At 33.4% G+C, this 22,833-nt stretch overlaps 1 protein-coding gene across 1 annotated transcript in view; it reads left to right on the top strand.

The window, feature by feature from the left end:
* Window positions 1–22,833, top strand: part of LOC130440591 (hemicentin-1) — a 304,911-nt gene that overhangs the window by 266,287 nt on the left and 15,791 nt on the right. Inside the window, exons 9-10 of the mRNA XM_056773852.1 lie at window positions 9,108–9,407; window positions 11,033–11,332. Coding sequence (XP_056629830.1) covers window positions 9,108–9,407; window positions 11,033–11,332 — 600 coding nt within the window. The remainder of the gene's footprint in view (window positions 1–9,107; window positions 9,408–11,032; window positions 11,333–22,833) is intronic.

Here is a 22,833-nt window from a genome sequence, read left to right as displayed (position 1 = left end):
GCCTCCATCTTTTTCGGCAGAGCCTGTTTTGCGAGATGAATGCTGCATAGCCCCCACATTTGATTGCGGACCCTGTAACCAGGATCAAGCTCGCCCCCCCTTCATGTTTATGCTACAAAAATTGAATGGTAGAAGGAAAAGGAATCCAAAATTGCACCAGCCTCACCCTTGTGAGGCCCATGGATTGCTGAAAGATGAAATATCGACACTAACAATGGGATCTGGCCTATTGATGGATTTGATGATCCCAATTTGGCGAACGTCTCAGTCGTTGTTTTTGTTGACAGGGCACTTAAATGAACTGGACCTTATAGCCTTTTACCACTGGTTCTTGTAAGACTTTCTTACAATTAAACATAAGCTCCAATTACACTGTTCCAGACATAGTATGCTCTGATTGAGTTAAATTACTACATTTTCATAATACTCACTTCGGCTGCAAGACAAAAAATCTATAATAATAATTGTAAACAAACATTTTTTCGTAGCAACGAATTGAATTAACTGGATATTCGACCACTGAATTTTAATTAATGAGATAGAAGTGATATAAGTAAGCAAGATATCTAAAAAAATGTTTCTTACATACAATTAATCATGTTAGAATGGAAATTTATTGCTACTTGTACATTTCCATACTTAACAAATTGCATTTCTATCAAAAATATGGTGATAGTTTGTTTTTTTCAAAATGAAAATTCATCTATGAGGCCGCTTCCTTCGTTAAAGCTTGAAAAATAATAAAAAATGACTGCATTTTGTATAAAAGTCCTTTCCGATATCTAACTTAAACATTTTTCCAAAAATAACCACATAATTCGATTTTCAATGAAATTATTTTTCATTTCACAATTTGAAATTATAATTTCAGGGAATTCGAATTATCCATTTATGTATTACGTTAGTAACAATTCCATTCTACCATCAAACATATTGTGGGTTCAAATTAGAGCTCTGAACAAATATTCCAAAACGAACATTTTGTAAGTTTTTTTTTTCATTCCATTGATTAATTGAATACCGGATCAGTTCTCGATTCGTTGAGTACATTTTTAATTAATAACTTACATAATTGTTACATTAATTAAATATCAGTAAATTCGTATTTATCACATCGACGATTTTACGAATGATGAGTTTTAATTGACCATAATTCCAATAGATTTTATCAATAATTTCTGGTCGAAGAAAAACAGTATGAAATTCAAATAAATTGCATAATTTATAACAATATATACATATTAATTAATCGTAATAGGGACATATATTATACACTGCCGTTCAAAATTTCCCTCCATATCTCTAATCATTAGTCCTGCCGTTCTAGATGTACATTCGTCGTGGAGTATCAAGGAGACATCGCTGATGTAAAAAGTGTGTATGTCTTTTCTCTCAAGAAAAAATAATCACCATGATAATCCTGAGTTCTTCCGAGGATGAGATATTTTCATCTCTGTATCCGTATAACAAATTAACGACGTAGTAAACGACGGAAATCTTTTTTAAATAATCACCAAAACATAACGATTATCCTTAATATTCGTTGGTATCATATTCAAATTATTATTGATACTTCGTCCATTTCTAAATCAACTGGAGATGTTGAACTCTCCCAAGCTAGCAAGCTGAACTGCGATTCTCCAGATTCTTTAGAACCATCATCGCTCTCTCAACTTCATTTTTCTTTTGTCTTGAACTAAGTTCCTTCAAACAACGTTTTATTGCTTCGACTCTGGCTCCTTTCCTGTTCTATTTTTCTTATATCTTTCTGACTATGTCTCTCTTGTAGTTTTCTTCCTTTTCTGGTTTTTCTATTTCTAACAATTGTAGGATAACATCTTATAACTTCTAGTGTCATGGGAAGATTTTGCCTCTGCCGCCAAGGTGGAAGGCTCGACAGTTTCGGTAACAAATTCTTGAGGATTTTGGAGCTCATTCATATGACTCCATGACACGCTGGTGGAAGGTTCTGGTTCTAGAGCGACATTATTTGTTTCTGGATTATTCACGCATCACTCTATACCAGCCATTTTCGCCCCATTTCTCCTGGATATTTTAAATTCAACGTTTTCTCGTATTCACAAGCAAGCTTCCCAATTTGTACTATTCTACATAACGCATGTTTGCAGCTATTACTAATTTAGACAGTCAATCGTGACTCATCTTCCAAGGAGAAGACTTGTAGACTCGGAAATTTAGAATGTAAAGTCCGTGAAGATCCAACGGCGTTAAAACCATATTCATCATTATCAGTTGCTAAATTTCTGTGACTATACATTCACTTCTTGAATCCGAGTACCTTTTTGATTTGATTTGGTTGGAATACGTCAATTCAAGAAAAAATATGTTATTGTACATTTTATTTTACAGAAAAATTGTTTTGTTATGCTGATGGTTAAAAAATCTAAAGAGGAGAATTCATAGGCGTACGTGCCCCGTGTCTAATTGTCCGTGTGCACCCCTTTCCTTTGCACAAAATCAAAACACAATTATATACAAAATCTAAATTAATTTGAAAAATATAACAACTAAAGCTCAAAATGAAGAATGTTAATATTAATCAATCATCACCATTTTATGATAAACATAATTCTACTTTGAGTTATGAACTGATTAACCGCGAGGGAAAACATGTTGTCTTGTCAGCAGATACACCGTGGTGCGACTGGTTACAACTATGCACGCAAGCAAAGGCGTGTTTATGAACCGTTTAATTTTTCTGTTGTACTAACTGTACGAATGTGCCCCGCGTACCACTCTTCCCTATGATATATATGGTCAAAAATAACGTCACAATCAATCATTGTTACAAATAATTTGGAATGGAAGCGACATCTACTTTCAAAGGTATTAGATGAGTCCAATTAATGATGATAATCTTGTTTGTGTTCAAACGAGGGTTGCCTGTTAAGTTTTTACAATCGATAACAAATATAATTTTGAAAAAGTTGAACATGATTATTTAGAATCTATGAGACTCAAAAACACTATTTGAAGTCATAATCTCTCTGTTTCTAATCACAACTAACTCATAGATGTCGCTGTTGAAGAATAAGAGAATATGCCGCAAGCTTTTGTTGAACTTTTTAAGCCGCGGCTCATGAATGCAAAGATAAAAAGTACCAAAAATAAAAAAAAAATTAAGCAAATTATGGTTATGTTAAGGTCATCTTCAACTAATGTGAAGATGTTCATTATCAATTCAATGTAACTTAGTTTCATTTTGTGTTGATGTTGTGAATATTCAGATTAATTGGGAGACTTATTTTAAGAAATTTTATGGTAAAACAATAAATAATGTTCTAAAAATAAAATCAAGTGGTCAAAATAGCATAAAAAACGTTGTTTATCGTCCAGTGGCCATATAAGATTACGCAGGTCTTAATTCTGGATTACCCTTTTTGAATTTTTCCCATAATAATACCTACAAACCTTCACCATAACATCTACAAACCTAGAAGTCAATAAGGTCAATGAGAAAATGTTCAAAAGTAACAAAATATTATGTAGAAAATATTGAGAGCAAAAAACAAACAATTATAAGACCGGCAGTTTCATATGCATCAGAAACATGTACATAAATTGTTAAATGGGAAAGAAAATTCCTCAGGAAAATATATGGCAATGTCAAAAAGGAAAAGGTTTCTGAATAAGACGTACACAATTTGTAACAACAGAAGACAGAATATCTAAATATCGTTACTGCAATTTCTATTAGTATATCAACTCCTAGAGATATCTGGCTTCAACTTGAGGACGCGGCCCCCCATCTCGCAAGGCCTGTTCGTATCTCGTTACTGGATATCCAGGCAGGTGAATGGATTAAGATCTCTGAGTTCCCAGAGCTAAATCTTCTGATATTGTTGAAGCACGAAAAACAATTTAATCCAAAATAACTTCGTCAATAAAATTTTGACGCTCATTGTTTTCAGCTGTATTCTATGAGTTAATTTCTTATTACATTGTTATTAATAAAGAATAATCGATTGTGATTGAAAATACTAAACCAGAACATGAATTATTACATTGTTTCCAAAGTTTCGTAACAACTCCACAATATTGTAGGAGTCATATTGTAAAAAGTATTAATGTTCCCTTTCCTGTTGTTGAAAATAAAACTATTTTATCAAAAACATTCGTTTTGCTATTCGAATTGTGACATTTATTTTACCAAAATTAAATATTGCATGAATATTATTCATTTAGAAGCTTAGACACAAAATAGTTGGAAACAGGGAAAATAATGTATAAAGTCAATGAATATTCATATCGATACAAATGAAATTTTTATTATTTATCGCTCTATTTCGTATAAATCGATTTTATTATTAATCCAATACTCTACTTATTAACACAACTACTAATATATCAAATAATCAATCTTTCGCTACGTACTTCTCATAATACGAGGTTGGGCTAGTAAATAACGAGACTGGTTACTAAAAAGGACTTCATTATATTCCCTCTCGTCAAACACCTTTCCATAGGTTTTTTCCATTCATTGAAGCAGTTTTGGAAGTCTTCTTTGCTGGTGTGCATTTAGGAGCTCTTCCTTTACCGCTTCCATCGTCTTAAATCACGTCCCTTCAAAGCAGATCCTTTTTTTTACCTTTCATGGAAATCTGAGCAGATCCGTTCGTTGATTCAAGAGCTTTTGGTGAGGAGTCATATTTTGAGTTTTGATTGAATGCAAATTGTTCAATTAAAAATTTTTAAATAGTAAATATTCAATACTTAAATAGTAACTAATATCTGTACATTATGTTTTGTGGTATTTTGTATATATCACCTTATAGAACAGTTTCCCATGAGAAGTAACATGACACCCACGTTTCTGTCGCTTAATCAAGGATTTTTATCGAACTCAAAATAAAGAAAGTAACATCAGCTGCCTCATATCTTATTCCGAGTAATCTTGCTTCTCTCTAAAAGCATTGATTCGCTTTCACAGCCACGTCACTCGAGACTGTCAATTACACGTAACGCGGCATTTCGTTCTGTTCATTTAATTCAACATTCAACTCTTTATTCCACTGGTAGCGTAGCGAATAAATATTTATTATTATTGTTATTCAATTCTGAATTTAACATACTGGAACATATTATTTTGTTGATGCTCTGTCACTTGTTAAATTCGTTTCATCAAATAACGTTATCCAAAAATTATTTTGAATAAACACTTAATTTTATTTAAAAAATATGTACCATGATAGATATAAGCAAAGTATAAATTTTTCTTTACATTCATCGAATTCTTGAAATCTCTTCCTGGCTCCGAACCCTTCTGGAATATATACCACAGAACAATGAAAAAAACACTGGAAAAGAAGGTAGACCAATTATTGGCACGACCTACAGGGCAAGGGCTGATCCAGAGTCATTAGTATTGGGACGATTCCTCTCTCAAAGACATGGCATCTTTCGACTAGACCAACTTCGTTTACCCATAGAGTCCTACACCGACTCCCGGTTCTTTTTTCGATTAGTTTGATTTGACTCATATTAATTAGTTTATGTCAGATTCTTATATTTCTTCGTCTTGAATTTCATGAGCATTTTGTTTTTGTTTCATTAGGTATTGTTTTGATATATGAAATATTTGGGATTATTAGCTCCCTTTATCCACGGTGTAGAAAGACAAACTATAACCAGAGTAGATCCGCTGAATGTAATAAGTAAGAATAATCTACGAATACTATCAGGAGCTCTTTTGGGGCACTGTCACCTCAACAAACACCTGAAGACGCTAGATTTAGCAGATAATGCGGCAAGCAAATTTTGATGCATAGGTGACGAAACTCCAGAGCAATACACCTGGGAGCGTATAAAATAGAAGACGAAGATCTATGGCAAAAAAGAGTGGGAATAATGGATCAACTGTAATCAAGAGATCATTTGGGTCGTAGTGAATACGATACCCAAACATCCATGCATACAAACAACTGTGCATAATTAAATTTTTAGGCTCTGGCCGCAAAAAATCATTTCTGATTTTCTTATACAGTACGTTTCCTATAGAGAATTGGTTATAAATTCTCAAATATTATTGAAATGGAAAAGTCAAACTGATTCCAAATACGTAATAAATTATAGAGTGTCTCATTTTGATATACTGATATAGCACAACAGTCTGAAACATCCTGTAAGATTGGAAATATGAAGATTAACGAAGGATATAATTCCTCAAGTTTTTTATCTCAAATAACAAAGGAAAAACTGAACTTTATCACATTAATCAATAACCCGATATATTTTCTAACGTATGATCAAAGTTATAGTTATGATAATAGTTATTTTACAATCATTCATCTTCTTAGATAAATTATTATATAAATGTTGTATGTATACTTTTCAAAAGTTCATTCTTACCGTTATCTTCATCAATTTAATTTTTCATTTCCGACGTACTAACAGCTGGTGCCCAATTTAGTTTTAACAAAAAAGAAACCCGCGTTAAGTGGTGATAAACTGTGTTGTGTTAGGATAAAGACATACAACCCAAAAGTGTGTATACCTCTGATGTTTTTAAGCGACCATTATGGTAACACTGTGGATTTTACGAAGTAGTTGATTTAGAGCTCTAATCGACTACAATAACGATTTTGGACATACTCTGTTGTACATACAAAGTGATCCGTAATTAGCAAATCTTAAAGTCGGAACAAAATTAAATTCGTTAAATATTGTTATTGATAATATAACCACATATTATTTCCAGTTACAACTAATATATGAAGAAACATAATAAGAATATAAAACTTATAGAATAACCGAAATTTAATTATCACGTTACAGAGCTGAAATGTTTTACAACTTTTATAGATAGTCTTCGGATACGAAGAACATTGCTACGTCCTCTGTCATTTTGACAGGTCCTCATCCTCGTACGCGTAGACTCCTTGCTCTCCCCTGAATCCTATGGGAGATTCTAAGAAGTTTTTTCTTTTTGTCTTCTTGGTCATAATATGTGTGTGGGTTTTCACTGCCTCAGGGAAACCCCTCCCAACTTTCTTCGACAAGGAAATATCCAATCTGAGTGGTCGTCCTCTGCCTCATTTACTTATAAAATGCGGACTTACCCTGTCGGAGGGTGTCCTCTTGTGATTTGACTCGAAAATATACGAAAAAAATACGAAAAAAATACGAAGGTATTTTGATTTATAAAATATAAAAGGTTGAGTCGGAGCAGAGCTAGCAGAAAAGAGAGAAATTTTTATCAGGCTACTTGAATCCACTTTCACTGCATTTCACTAACATATGTGTTTACTTTATGAAATCAATCACTCAATTTACACCTCTCTGGAAGCTGTTGTATGACTTCGTGAAAATATCTGGGCTTGTCACGTAACCATTCGCGTATAAAGGATTCTACCTCCGCATTGCTTTTGAAACACAGTCCAAAAATGCCTATTTTAATGGACCAAATAAATAACTCTTTATACCCTTGCTGGTAACACGTCTGAGTTCCCGCTCAAAATTCATAAATCTTGGCAACCATCTTGATGAAATTTTGCAGTAACCGAGTCATTTGCTCAATACTCCCCAAGCAGATACCAAATTCTTCATCCATTTTGCTTACAGAACTGCTTCGATATTCCAAAATATGTTTTACTACGGCGCTGACGCTCTTAAACTTGTTTGCGCTGCGCATGTGGTAAGCTTCTACATTATCTTTAACCAAAAAATAATTATGCGTTGCTTATAAGCCACTGATACATCCTTATCGTTCATGGTCATTAGTACAACAAAAAGCGAAGTTACGAGGTCCTGATTTTTCCTGCAGGCTTCGTCACAGACCATTCTAACATCCATTTTTACCATATTACGCGTTTATTCAAAAATTGCGATCTATATTTGAACCATCCTATTATATAAGAAAACCAACGTTTGAAAATGGACTAAGATGTTAAAATTCCATTCCACATTCGATTAATAAATTACTATATGTGGTTAAGAATTTCTTTATTATGTGATGCATGAATTCCAGATAAGATTTTATTGAAACTCTACTTAATTTATAGTTATAAGTACAGGGTATTCTAATGAAATTGCATGATTCGTCATGTGATCCCAGCGCTATAAGAACATGTGTATGCCTTTCCATGAAATTTCCGAAAAAAATTTCAACGAGGCGTAGCGGCTGTATTTTAAACTTGACGTAATTGATCTGTGCCCTCAGCTCATAAATTGTTCAGTACCTAGAAATCGTTGCTACGATTAATTGATTGTTTCCTACGCATAGTAGGTAGATGGTAGCATCCTAATGAAAACACATCACATCCAGCCCACTCAAAGTTAGCTTATCAAATAACATGTAGGAAGAAAGTTCTCAAAAATTCTTCACCTACAATACGTCGGGTAAATATATTAATTTATTATTGATAATGTTATTTTGAGGAAACTCACTTTCGAAACTTCAAATAAAGCTACTATCGTACTCCGTGATTAAATTAAATACCGAAACGTACTTCTAGAATTCTCTTGTGGTTATGAGGATCTCACCAAGTTCCAAAGGTCTATTTGAATCAACCTCCATGTGTTCCTAAAGAAGTTGAACTTTGTTTGGATGTAGTCTTTCTTTCTTTAAAAAGTCTACCAAGAACAACTCACTAATATTTTGTTGTGAGGAAATTTGATTTGTAGTCATATGAGGGTTTTTTTCTGAAGCTTTGCCTCGTCACTTACTCCTGGTCTTCCAGATTTTAGATCGTTTTCCACACTACACAGTAATAGATTTAGTTGTAATCCACTTCTTGTTAGTCTGATAATTCATTCTTCTTCTAATTCATTGAAATAGTTAAAGCATCACTTGATCCATCAACATATTACAAAGAATGCCGGTTTATCTTTCTATAGTGTTCTGAGAGTTCCTCTGTACTAAAATTCTCTTTATTATGTCTTCATGCAATACTCCACCTCTTGAATTACTTAATGGTAAACGTATCCCCTAGCTTCGATATAACTATATTTGTATGGCATATCCATCAAACGAATTTCTTAATATATCACTTAAAGTCGAAAAACTCCTTTTAACTTCATAGGAAAAAGTGGCATCATTCGCTCCATTTCTATATTTGATGTTAATCTAATAAGTTGTATTGTTCCAGTTGCTCCTACTTGTAAACACGATAAAGTTACCATAGTCGGAGCATCGAGAGGAGAGAGTGTGGATATTTTGTGCGAAATAGAATCCGATCCACCAGCCAAAAGTTATAGATGGAAATTCAATAATTCTGGAGAAACTATAGATGTCGCTGCCGAGAGATTCGCTAAATCTAGTAACGGAACTCACAGCGTTTTGCGATACACACCGGTGTCTGAATTGGATTATGGATCTCTCTCGTGTTGGGCTTCTAATTCAGTTGGGCATCAAGTTGAGCCATGTATGTTCCAGCTAGTTGCAGCAGGTAAGAATATTTTATCATTATAATGAATACTTTTTTACGAAATTGAAAGATTTTTTTTGCTCAAAAAAATTCTTGTTTATAATATATAGATACCTACTCAATATGAGCGGTTCCTTGGAAAAATAGGAAAGATTCTTGCACCAGAGCTTTGAAAACGGATAAGAGGGAACGTTTCAAAGGTTTACATGGTTTCCATGAACTTAGAAATGAAATTGAATATCCACCACAACGGTTTAATGACATATAAGAGGCGATGTTCTCGAATATATTTAGACATTAGACTCTGGTCTATAATAATAAGTGAAGCTACATAGCTACGAGTTAGTTGGTCTTTTAGTAGGTCACTCTAATTTAGTATCTATCCTTAAATGATCAATTGAAATATATCCTTGATAAGAATTGCTATATGAGTTAACCTAATGTGATATTTTGCACCTGTTCATACTCAATAACTTGTTATTAAACTCTCAAAATCAGCTTCACTACTGTTTTCATTAATGTGTGATAATATAGCTTACTAATTTCATGTTTAGTTTCTTAGACTTTAGTGAAATATGGAGGTTCATATAAGATGAAATTAAAATAACAAATTCTTGCGAAAAGCCACGTCATATAGCAATGCACGTAACTTTCTAACTGTTGTATAAATTACTGTTGCGTGAAATGAGCTGTCATCAAGAAAGTAATAATAGCAGGATATCAAGGGTTGGCGCCCTCGTTATGTTCCTTTCTTATCTCAATTTTTTGTCCTCTTGGCGCTGTAAAAAATAGGTTAATGTACCTTATATTTTAAACCAACATAGATTCCACTATCACCAAATAGATAAAAATATCTAAATTTAAATTTTCTCTGTTAATATAAAATTCTTTTATTGGAAAAATTGAACATTAAGAACTTTCCATAAATATCTTTTACCACAATTAGCACGGATATAAGTCGGTTTCAACACATTATATCAAGTACATAACAGAAAATGAATGTTTATAGTTGCAAAACTTGAAATTCATGCACATCTTCGCTTTATAAACCCCTACGATCTCGTCTACGACATAGATCGTGAAGCAAACCCTGTTCGCTTATGATGATGTGATGATATTATTATCCTTAATGGCTCGCAACCGACTAGAACGTCATGTTAATGTAATTAAACGTTTACCAGCCAACCTCACTTTCAGCTGCGAAACACTGGTCAAGTATAAATCTAGCGTAGTCGTCGATAATATATATTCCGACAGTAAGTGACGTGTTTGGAATGTATCGAAATATTTTATTTATACTATTCACCTCTGAAATAATTTGGAAATTTAATATTACGAAAGTGCACCTCATTTACCATCGAAAACTATACATATAATCGGCGACTACGCTAAATATCTACCTGACCAATGGTTCGCTGTTGAAAGTGAGGATGGCGCCAGCTAGCGTTCGCTGAGGAATGTTTAACTACATGAATCAAATAATGACGCTCTTTGACGTTCGGGTCTCAAGCCTGAATAACGTCGAAACTATGTAATTCAGTATTCGTCGAGGCACTAGCCGGGAAAGTAGTTGTTTTCTCCTTTGAAGAACAGCAGAATACACTTTTGAATTCCCGTACTACAGTATGCTGTATATTCTTTTCCAGGAAAACCCTTTCCCGTGAAAAATTGTTCTCTCTCCAATCAAACGAGCAGTTCAGTTGAAGTATATTGTCTCGCTGGGTTTGATGGAGGACTTCCCCAGCATTTCGTCCTGGAATTGTATTCTTCAAATTCTGCAGTGGCTCGATTTAATATGACCTCTTATACGGAGCCTTATTTCTTCTTGGATAATTTGGAGCCCGATGTTACATTCAGAATAGTTATTTTTGCTACTAACGTCAAAGGAAGGAGCAAGGGAGTTGTTTTGGAAGAAATCACATTTAGGGATGCCGAAAAACGGACAGGTAAGAATCTTCATTCAACAAATCAAGATAGAACAATAAAAATTGTATTACGAGGAATTCATAGAGCTCTATTCATGTTTATGTATTTTAATATCCTCTAAAAATACGGTTCTTTGAAATAACGCAATAACTTGACTACTTTGCTTTCTCTTTTACTCCCATCAAGATTAGAATTTCGCATCTCCAGAGTTCCTTTCGCTCCACAATCTAAGATCTTTTATTTCTCGTGCGTTTGATGGTTGTCGCATCCTTTAGTGTTTTATCTGAGCTATTTCTATTTATACACTTACGCTGAAAGCATAGAGATTCATCCGCTACCACTAGGACAGCCTATGCAGAGACAGTTCGATAGAAGCTGTCTCATTACACCTTGTCTCTGTACCATCGTCATCGCTTTGCATTATTAGTTTGATCTCAAGGCGTCTGACTTGACCTCCGCCTCATAAAGAAGAATTTAATGAATCGTCGTCATCAGCAGTCTTCGTTTCTCCGTCCATGGTCCGTTAATATTTGCCAATAAGCGGCTATCCAGTAATCCTAATATATCAGTTCTTAGAGTAACCTTAAATTACACTCTGCTACATCGAAATTCGACTCCATAAAAACGCTCTAAATGCATGTTTAGAAATTGTCTAACTCTACATATTCAGAATAATCATATACATAAACAATTATTTATATCCACTGGTGACTTCTTCAACCGGTATCAAATCTGAAAAAGAAAGTAGAGAATCTACCATGCTAACTGAAATTGAAAAAGCGTGTTTAGCATATATTTATCTCTTTTATCGGAAGCCAATGAGCTGTTACTGAAAACTCCGCCTAGATACCATCGAAGTTTAATCTAAAATCAATCCTGCATAGGTAATTCGGTTCAATAATTGCGATGGAACACTCGACCTACACTGATAAACTCTCCGTATTAGATTAACGAAGAGTGATGAAACATCTATTATTCCAAAAGGAGGAAAAAAACTCCCATTATCAACGCTCCACTAGAGAAATCTACATAAAGTTTGCTTGTCCTTTTTGCTAACAAAAACATACTAGAATTTAGACAAGAAATTGATTATTTGTAAAATACATGGATATTTGAAGGGGAACGTTTTATTGACATGACAATAAATCGTCTCCATTTCAGAAAACGATTTCATTAAAACAATGGAAATAATTTTATCATTGAGGCAGACTTTGGTTCTAAAAATATTATTTGCGTCCAAACCAACCAATACAAAAAGTAAAGAGCTAAATTTTGTTTTGGGGCCCACTAAATGCCATTCGACTTAATCATTGAGGCAAATTTTGTTTCTGATAATATCATTTGGACTCAAATCAAGCAATACAAAAGGTAAAAAGCTAAATTTTGTTATGGGACCTAATAAATGCCATTTAACTTAAACATTGAGGCGGATTTTCATTCTAAAAATATTATTTGGGTTCAAACCAACCAATACAAACGGTGAAGGGCTAAATTTTGTTATGGGAGCTACTAAATGCCATTTAACTTGAAAACGCACCAACTGTCCCATAGAAAGGAATTACCAGATACAATAATCTTTGTTATCTTGAGAAAAGTGGCAATGAATTTTATGGTAATTGAGAATGCTGATGAAACGAATAAAGAAAACGCATCCCAGAAAAAAGACGCCATGACCTCGCCTGCAGATGGAACGATCTTTACCTTCTTTGGAGCCACTTCTTCCTTTTCAGTCCATAGTTTTGATTGCTCTTTTGTTGTGAGTGTGAAGTTTAATCATATCAAAAGAAAGCAAAAGTTAGGCTCTATTTTTATGAAACAATCGGTGGAAAGACCTTCAAGACGCTGGTTTTTGTTCCATTGTTAGCAAACGCCGTACCATGCCCAAATTTTCAGTTAATATGCGATGTAACACACTCTTTAACATTCTTACTATATCTGCTAGCTCGCGCTCTTTCAAACGACGATCATCCATACTGCTTTGTGGATTTTCTTGAATATTTCTGAAGAATAGAATCTAGTTCATCTTTTATATTACTTGGGCTAATGTCTTTCAAATGAAACGATTTACTCGAAACGTTCTGGTGACTGATGGCTGCCAAACAAATACTGAACAACGTGGCGCGTCTTCAAACTTGTCAGTCAGTAGTATTTTCCAAGCAACTGCCGCCATCTCTAGGTCAGGCCAGGTACTTCTGGGACCATCTTCGTAGTACGAGAATCGAATCGGACTCCAATCATAAACGGGATTGATTGAGAAAGTTTCAAACAAGAATCAAGTGACAGAATTGATTCGAATTTTCATAAAAGCTGTAGGTACAGGATAATCCTACAATTTTGATCACAATATTCATTATTTTGAGAATTTGTTTTGCAATATTCACGTCAATTTTGTTGGTAATTATTTGTGCTCTTTTTCAAAATATCCCATTCAATTCGCATGATTTTTTGTAGTAAAATTGTATTTTCGTTCATCTCAAATGTGGACTACTCTCTATTTTTTGTTGGGATGTATCTATCGATAAGTTTGGTACTGATGTATTTTCATTTGCAACAAACATTGATACAACCAATGATAGTAAAAACATAGAATTAACCACTACTATTCCAAAAACGCCACCGTACAAACACAACTTCGGAGTATTTGGCTTCGAAATTCATTGTATCATGTTTGGGAATACCAAAAAAGTTATTGTTCAAATTTGGTAGGAATAAAAACCAACTCGTTTGGGGCTTTGTATACCATAAAATCAATTCCATTTCCACGTACTTTTCGCATTGTTTCGTTTATAATTCGAAACATTTTCAGCAAAAAATTCTCTACTTTATTTAGAGAGCTTTCGCTATTGGAAAGGTTCCTGACACTGTAGTCCGGATAAATATTTGAGTGGAAGGATAAACATCAAATGTATCAATGTTACTAAATAATTTAGTTGGTTGAGTAGAAAAAATGATATTGATAGTTAATTGAAGAAATTTAAACTATTTATTCTCTTTCTATATTCTTACGAATTGTTTTTAATCAAATTTACCGATTGAATTACTAATTACAATCGATTTTTGAGGGTGATTATTCCAAAAAAGTCTTGGATCTAGCTTTTGAACACGTGCTGCAAAAATTGGTATGCCCAAACAATGACACACATATTTTTTATTTTTTGGGATGACACCTTTTTAAGAAAATACACTATAAACAAATAAACTCTAAATAAATCGTACAAACGTACCAAAATCGATTAAACTCGATCACAACATGGCAAGGGTGAGCATAAACATTCTTGGTATAAGTGTGGTGAAGACACTAACACAAAAGACTGCAAAACATGTATTTATGATTCGTGAGAAAATTCTCTAAACAGAAGAGAATCATGAAGATGTAGAACCTGCTCAAACGGTTGGTTCAGTACTAAATTATCAATAATTAACCAAATTAGACGAGGAAAATTTGAAAGAAACGTTGATCAAAAGAACAGGCGTTGTGTATTACCACGACCGCACCAAGCCATGATCATGATGACTCGCTAAAAAATTGATTTGGACTAACTCATATCAAAACTATTAAACTCTGACAATATATTCATGAAGAAATGATCGAAAAACATATTACCAAGCTTTTTATCACTGAACTGAACTGATTAAATTGTGGAATTACTCCAAAAATAGGAACAGATTATGGATAATAATGGACATTCAGCTCAAAAGTGATTATAATTAATAATATTTCTCTCTCTGGGCGGAATATTCCAGTTCAAATATTGAATACCCTCTACCTATATCTAAAAATTGAATAGATTCGAAATTCATTCCATTTTAATTATTAGAAATTCCAATTTTTATACACAATCATTGGAAAAGATATTTTTCTCATCTCTCTTTCAATTATACTTTGAATAAACCTTTTTATTATCTTTTGGTAAATATACGAGATTCAATTGAGATATTTGCTTTATATATTTTAATTTAATGAAATCATTCCTTGTGATTATCGGAATTTTTTTGAACTATAATAATTATTGAGGTGGACTGGGAAGTTCGTTGACTAGCATAGGACAAAAAAAAACTGCCTAGCTAGCAGCGGAAGTCAAAATTATATTAGGACTTGAATCACGTCATTACGATTTCCAGAGGTACCTTTCGTGACCCAAAGATGGCGGTTGTTGTTTGGAAAATACCACTCTAGGTATTGGATAGTACACAATCTATACAACAAATGTTTCAAGTAAAAATACGCTAGTTTTAAGTGAATTTGTGAACATATTTGAAAAGTATTTGCCAATCAGTATCAAAGGTGAACTAGATTCACCTCTAGGTAACTGCTTCTTCTTTATCAACAGTAAAATATTGGTTAGGAGAGCGAAGTTGACCAAATGAGGTGAAGTTTTAAAAATATTGGAAAAAATCTACAAAGCGGTACTGGATGATTATGAACAAAGGCATTTCAAAAAGTGTGGTGTTAACTGAAAATTTGGATATGAGAAAGCTGTGCACCAGATGGATGGCGCGTTTGCTCACAATGAAACAAATGCTGCGTCATGAAGATGTTTCTATCAAGTGCTTGACTATATTTCACAGAATTTTTGCGCCCCTAACCATGGATGAAACGTGGGTCTAATCATTTCGGCTCCAAAGAAGGCAAAGACCATTCTATCCGCAGGCAAAGTCAGGGCGTCGATTATCTGGGATAATTGACTCAAAACAAGAAAATCTATCAATTGAATTGCAACCTCAGACACCTCATTCACCAGATTTAGCCTCCTTGGAATATAAGTTCATGAAAGCTGGAGCATTGCTCCGAGGAAGTTTCAAATCCTCGTCTCAAATCAATTCGCCATCATTGTTTAATAGATTTTTAACTATTTCCGTCCAAACATTCACTTTTTCAAGATATTACGTATGTTTCTTTCATTAAATGAGGATTCTCATTAGACCCATAGTGGTAATTTTGACGTTTGATATGTCCATGAAGTGTAAATGTGCTTTCATTAAGATATCTTCTAATTGAATCACATACATGATTTGTTTAAAAGAACGTTCTCATTTTGAAATCGTCTTCAATGAGCTCCTGGGTTGGTATAATTTTATAAGGATGCATTTTATTTCTATTTAATATTCAAAAAATTGTTTTATGGCTAATTTTGAATAGCGGGGCTGCTCTTCGACCAAAAAAAAACAAAACTGCTTGTCTATTTTACTAATTGTTCCTGATACTGATCACTAGTTTCATGCAGGCACAGAACCAGCTACTGAGTTTATGAGTTTTTAATGAGAAGAAAGAAATATTTTTCATTTTTTTCTTATTAATATCGGTAAAACTGAACGCTGGGATAGTTTTGCAGAATTTACACAAAATTAGGAAGAACGGAAGGAGACAACGTTCAATGTAAATCACGTGCGTTTGTGAATATGTCTATGGGTTCCAAGAGCCTGTAAAAACAAGCTAATGGAATAAAAGGTAGAGTAACGGGAGCTTTTAATAATATTGTCGTACAAATGTAGCAAATTTATCTGAAAATCGTAACTAAATTCGAATGAACCGTTTGAATATTTGGTTTAGGTAAAAAAATGCTTCACATATATCGAAGGATACACCAAATGGAAAAAAATTAAATTAATGCAGAGCCATCTGAAAAATGAGAAAAAATGTTACAACATGTCAATGAATGACTATGCTACACTTCCAAAACTGAATAATTTTACTCACCATATTATGTAAAATGGATAATAAAACATTTACTAGTCATTTATATAGAGAGTGTTTATTTCGTAGTAATTTCGATGTAAACATGAACATATCTTTTTGAATATTTCCATAAATTTGGGAGTAATTTTGATAAAATATAGGTAATAGGGTTTTGCATTGTTAACACCCTCAGTGCCAGACCCCAAGTGACCGTTTCAAGAAAAAATACAAATTTGAAAAATAGTTAATTAGAAATTGATGCACCTCCCAGGCCATGTGTATCTATGAAGGCAGAACCATGTACACAAGTGTTCCACTTAATATGCGAATGAGTAAAAGAAAGACACATTTAGAAAGATCATTGAGAATTAACAGAAAATACTGGCCCAAATAGCAGGTCAGCAATCAATAGAAGGCATCGTAGCTTTGGAATGTCGGGACCAGCTTAGACTTTTCATAAAGCAATCTGGTATAAAAACGGTCGCCAAAAGAAACAGAAGAGGTGGAAGCATGATAAAACCTGTATGTATTGAAGATTATAATCTAGGTAAATCGTCAATAGATTTGAGTGACTTATGGGTCAGTTTTACATAGATGTACCAAATGGTATCGGAAACTGATGTTTGAAATTATATGGAGTACCAGCTTAGTGAACGCCCAAACACAAATTATTACAGATGTGCTCGAAAGATCCAATCACACATCAGTGACTGCTACACCTAACTTGGTCAGTTCTAAACATTACCTAGTCCCGAATATGGAAGATGAAGTGAAAAATTAAGCTCGTTGTTTTGAATGTTATAAGAAATACGGTAGACAAGGAAAAACCATCGATGGAAAACTACAAAAAAGCTTCCCAATTTGTAATAAAATGACTTATGAAATAGCAGGTCAGCAATCAAGTGAAGGCATTGAAATGTCGGGACAAGCTTAGACTTTTCATAAAGCAAAAGTGACCTTTTGTAAAAGTTGTTTCAATGATTGTCACTAATTTTTTGTTTCAAGTTCAGTTGATTATAATTATGTTTTACTATTTAGTCTTTTCCAGTGCCTTAATAGAGATAGTTTATGAAATGAAAATATAAATGATTTTGTTGACTACTCACCTCCTATCCTAGAAATATTAGCCTAAAATTAACAAGTCTATAAAATTTTTGTAAAAACACCGATTCCCAGATCATCTACATCGGAAAAATGCGACAATCCAGGGCTTTGATTTTTGTGTAATAGATTTATAGAAGACGTGTTCTTAAAGAATATACAACACGCTTACTTACCAAAAAGATGTAAATACTTTTGAATACACAGTGCTCCATATACTGTGACAAAAGATACATATGGCGCCTAAAGCCCATTTCGCACCAAGCCAGTCCAGTCCATTCGCGTCTAGTCAAGTCACGTCAAAATTTGCTTTTGCACTGAATATGTTGCTTGTTGTGTTTGAGTCAGTTAGTCAGTGTTGTGACAAGATGGATGCTCTTCTGCAAGCCATAATTTTACTCCGATTATACAGAAGAAGGAAGATGAAGAAAAGACGAAATTTCTGTTGGGTTCATTCCATACATTTAAGAAGACCAGTGTTCGGCTCTTTTAATCACCTCTTTTCTGATCTACTTGATGACCTCAAAAGGTTTTATAACTATTTTCGCATCAACCCAGATTTGTTTCTTCAACTTATAAATTTGATTGCTGAATGTATTCGAAAAGAAAATACCAACTACAGAACTGCCATTTCACCGGAAGAAAGACTAGCTGTTCTCCTCAGGTAAAAAAATCATTTCCAATAAACATCTAGGTAATCATTATGAAAATATGTAATATCATAAAAGAAACAACAAAAATAAAACAATATTATTAGTACAACTTAGGTAACTTAATTTAACTTAACTTTGACTTAGATACTTAAACAATATAATTATAAATAAAGAAAACCATTTATAGTTTCTGAAGAACATATCACTTGAACGTGTTAATGTTGTTCCCCTCTTCTAGCGAATATGCAGCACTAGTGGAATCATCGGCCACACAGGAAATTTTCACTGATGATGGATTCAATCGATCTTCAACTTCAATCCTTAAGACCTACAAGTATCCACAGAACGAATACAAAGGCAATTCAGATCCGAGAATAATTAACAGAGTATTTCATGTCACCAGAAAGTTCTGTACCATGGCAAAACGAGAAATATCGGGATGTTTTGTAGACAAATATGTATCTCTTTTTCACTAAAATACTCGTAAGCTGTAATAAAAACCTAGTTACTTACCAGTTGTGTTCAATTCTATAGCTATGCTTCTCCATGCAGCAGCAATAAAATCCCGATCTCTGTGCTTTGGGTGTTTAGGATCGTATATTACTTCTTTCGCTTGCACTAATGCAATTAGTGCTTCTATATCCATTTTCTCCGTGCAACTTTCACGACTGATTGATTCTTAAAATTTTCCACCGGCTTAGTCGCAATAAGTCTTGGCAAGTCTTGACGCGTTGGGGCTTGACGGGACGCGCTTAGTATGAAACCAGATTTACACATTCTCTTTGTTTTAATGGTAAGTTAATATTTCCAATTCAAAAGCGTACGACTTAACTGGACGCGAATGGACTAGATTCGCTTGGTGTGAAATGAGCCTAAGGTGTTAAAAACGCGAGTGACTTTTATTTAGTGATACACTCATACCCGAACGTAAAAGTATGCGCTAAATATGGAAGCGCCGCAGGAGAAGGTCCATTTTTGAAATCGCACGGAATAAGCGCCAAATTTCAATATAATACATAAAAAGCGAAAAAAAGTTGAAGAATTTTCAGTTATTTATGAATTTTATATCCTTTCATCCTCTCGGTGTCTTCCATCATTCATATTTTTCTCGCCTATATTGTTAATGCGTAGCTCATAATTCATATTTCATGCCAGATACTCCAAACGTGATTCCACCAAAGTTATTACAGTATCAAAATGGATCTAAAATGGATTAATCAAGATTAATTAAGTAATTACTGCAATAAAAACTCAACAAATTTATTTATCACACCTTGTACATATCCTCCACGCCATTTACAAGCCTGTATCTCACAAATTAACAATATTAAAGAAAATTATATTTAATATATCTTATTTATTTACATTATATATTGGGAAATTCTTGAAGGAAATAAAAAATCTATTTATACTAGATTTGATGAAATTTCGTCCTTCAGACACATCCAGATTAAGTCCATTATGAAATTTTTTGCCGGTAATATCCGAGATATCGACAGGATGTTTGCATAAAAGGGCAGGGCAGGCGGTAAATCGTTGCGAAGACCATCTATCTTGAATTGTATTGGAATGATTGTGACAACGATCGGAATTGAATAGAATGGAGAATATAATGGACTCTCTTCACGATAAGACTGAACTGTGTAATTGTTCTCTATACCGAAGCCAACCGCACCTCTTTCCCTTCGAAGTTTACAGGGCGTGAAAGGACGTCTTCTGTATCAAATTCAGTATTCAGTATTACAATTGCGGTTCCACAAAGCAATCGATAGTAATGGGGTTGTGGGCGGATAGGGGTCGAAGGCGTATATTGTTTGAATTCGATAAATACAAACATTGCTTCCATGCATTCGTATTGTTTCACAAAATAAGCAATAACTACAATGTATAAGCTATTCCACTAATTACTCGTTAGTATTATTGTAAATTCTTATTATCTAAATTCAAAAAACCACTAGAACGAAGTATTCAGTTCAGAGATTGTTTTTTTCTATGAAATTTATATGTTTAATTCCAGTAGAAAATTTCCCTTCTTATGTATCCCTACGTATATCTCTCCTAATTTATAGTGAGTAAAATTGAGTTCAATATTTTTCTATTAAATGGGAGACGAAAACTTGAAACTACCAATTGTTTGCCAAAAGACATTGGAAAAATTCGACATAACTCAACATGATAATATCGGCTTTTACGGTGCTACCGAAACAGCTATAAAATCCAAACGATATTTCATCCCTCACACAGGCTCGATTAGGTATTTAGTGACTTGTTTTCCACACACCAGAAATAAACTGTGTCATTAACGATTATCATAACAATAAAACAATAAAAATAAAACAAATTTTTAGACACTGTCTCTTATGTTCTTAATTTATTTTATACACTATACACTTCACTAACTTATAATAATTCACTTATATCTATCACTTAACTGACTTGAATAATTTATTCAAATTCTTCAATTATTTTCCATTTTAATCTGTTCACTACGACTCTTTATCATAAACTAACTAACTGCGGCACGCAAACTCCTATTATACATATCCCAGAAGAATTCTTAAAAGTTCTAAAAAATAAAGAAACAAAACAAATAAGTGAATAGACTTTTCTAGAAATAATTCAAAAGAAATAACGTAAATAATCCGCCTGCTATAATTAAAACTTATATAATAACAAAAAGTCGAAGGCGCCGTACACGCCAAATTTTATAATTCCAATACATCTAGGCAGGACCGGCTCCAGGACAAAGACGCCTTCATAACAATAAAGACATTGTGCAAAACAAGTTCAAATATTGCATATAATGAATCATGTTCAACATTATGCAAAATTCACACTTCTGCGACATGGCTGCCACTAACCAAAACTAAGCCTTTAGGCAGAGGCAGCTGGTGCAAAAGCGCTACAGAATCTTTGAAATTTTTGAGTGAAATTAGTTGGGGATCGGAAAAAGTTCTAACGACTTTAGTTCGGTTAATATTCATCAATGAAAAATAATAAAGAAAATTCCCTAATTTTATTATCACTGTACTTTTTCTATAAAATCTATAGTATCTCTATTATCATTAAGAAAACATTTTTTTTAAAAATTCAACAAAAACATACCTACTTTTTAAATCATTAGTTTAATTAGTCAACATTTTGATTATCAATAAAGTTGAATTCTCATTATGATGGATACTACGTTGATTTGAGTTTGGATCTCAATCTTATCTTATTTCAAAGATTTGTCCATTAAGAAACTTCCGCAAATCAAAAAACTGACCGTTTTCCCACTATTTACTCACGTGATCCTTATGTCTGTTCACGTGGAGCTCAGTTACTTCTACTTCCAAAATTCTTTCTCTGTTAATTTAGCCCGTTCAGGTTTTCCTTGATCTTCCTCTATTTTTCGCTCTCATTTTTTTGAGCACTAATATTTTTCTTATAAACATTCTCCCACCCAACCTATACATGTGTTCGATCCATTTTGTGTGATTTTCGTAATGTTCTGCACTTTTTGTATTTATTATTTGTCTATATTTTTTGCCGAATAAACTTATTTCCGTTATTTCCATTTTTTTCCTGTTAAATTTTGTAACCCCATGTTAGTTTGAGTATAACTACCCTTCCATCATTTTCCACCCTCACTTCCTTGGGTTCAATGTTCAATAGAGAGATTTTTTTATCGCGTCGAATAGTTTTCCTGCGGTTACTGCACTTTCTGATATCCATTTAACTAATTTGTAATATTCTGGTATCATCGAGCCGAAGTATTTGAAGGGTTTCATTTGTTTTGTGTCTATTTCCTACTTTTAACTTTATCTATGTTTTGATTATTAATGTTTTCATTGATTGGTTGTAGGAACAAGATTTTATTTTGGGGTAGGTACGTCCTTTACGAATATTATAAGCTTAGTATTTTTCTATTAATGTAACTGCATCCATTTTACAGTGTCCTACTTCATAGCTATTTGAAGTGATCTCTAATTATTTTAAGACGTCTTATATCTTGTTTTCCCAATATTTAATGAGGCATAAATATAAAACCAAACTCTTTGCTATCTTAGACACTAACCTTTTTCAACGTTTCAAATTATTTTTCCGTGAA

This window comes from Diorhabda sublineata, chromosome 2, assembly GCF_026230105.1.
Source record: "Diorhabda sublineata isolate icDioSubl1.1 chromosome 2, icDioSubl1.1, whole genome shotgun sequence".
NCBI lineage: Eukaryota > Metazoa > Arthropoda > Insecta > Coleoptera > Chrysomelidae > Diorhabda > Diorhabda sublineata.
Note: the sequence above shows the minus strand (reverse complement) of the source record. Positions and strands in the feature narration are given on the sequence as shown.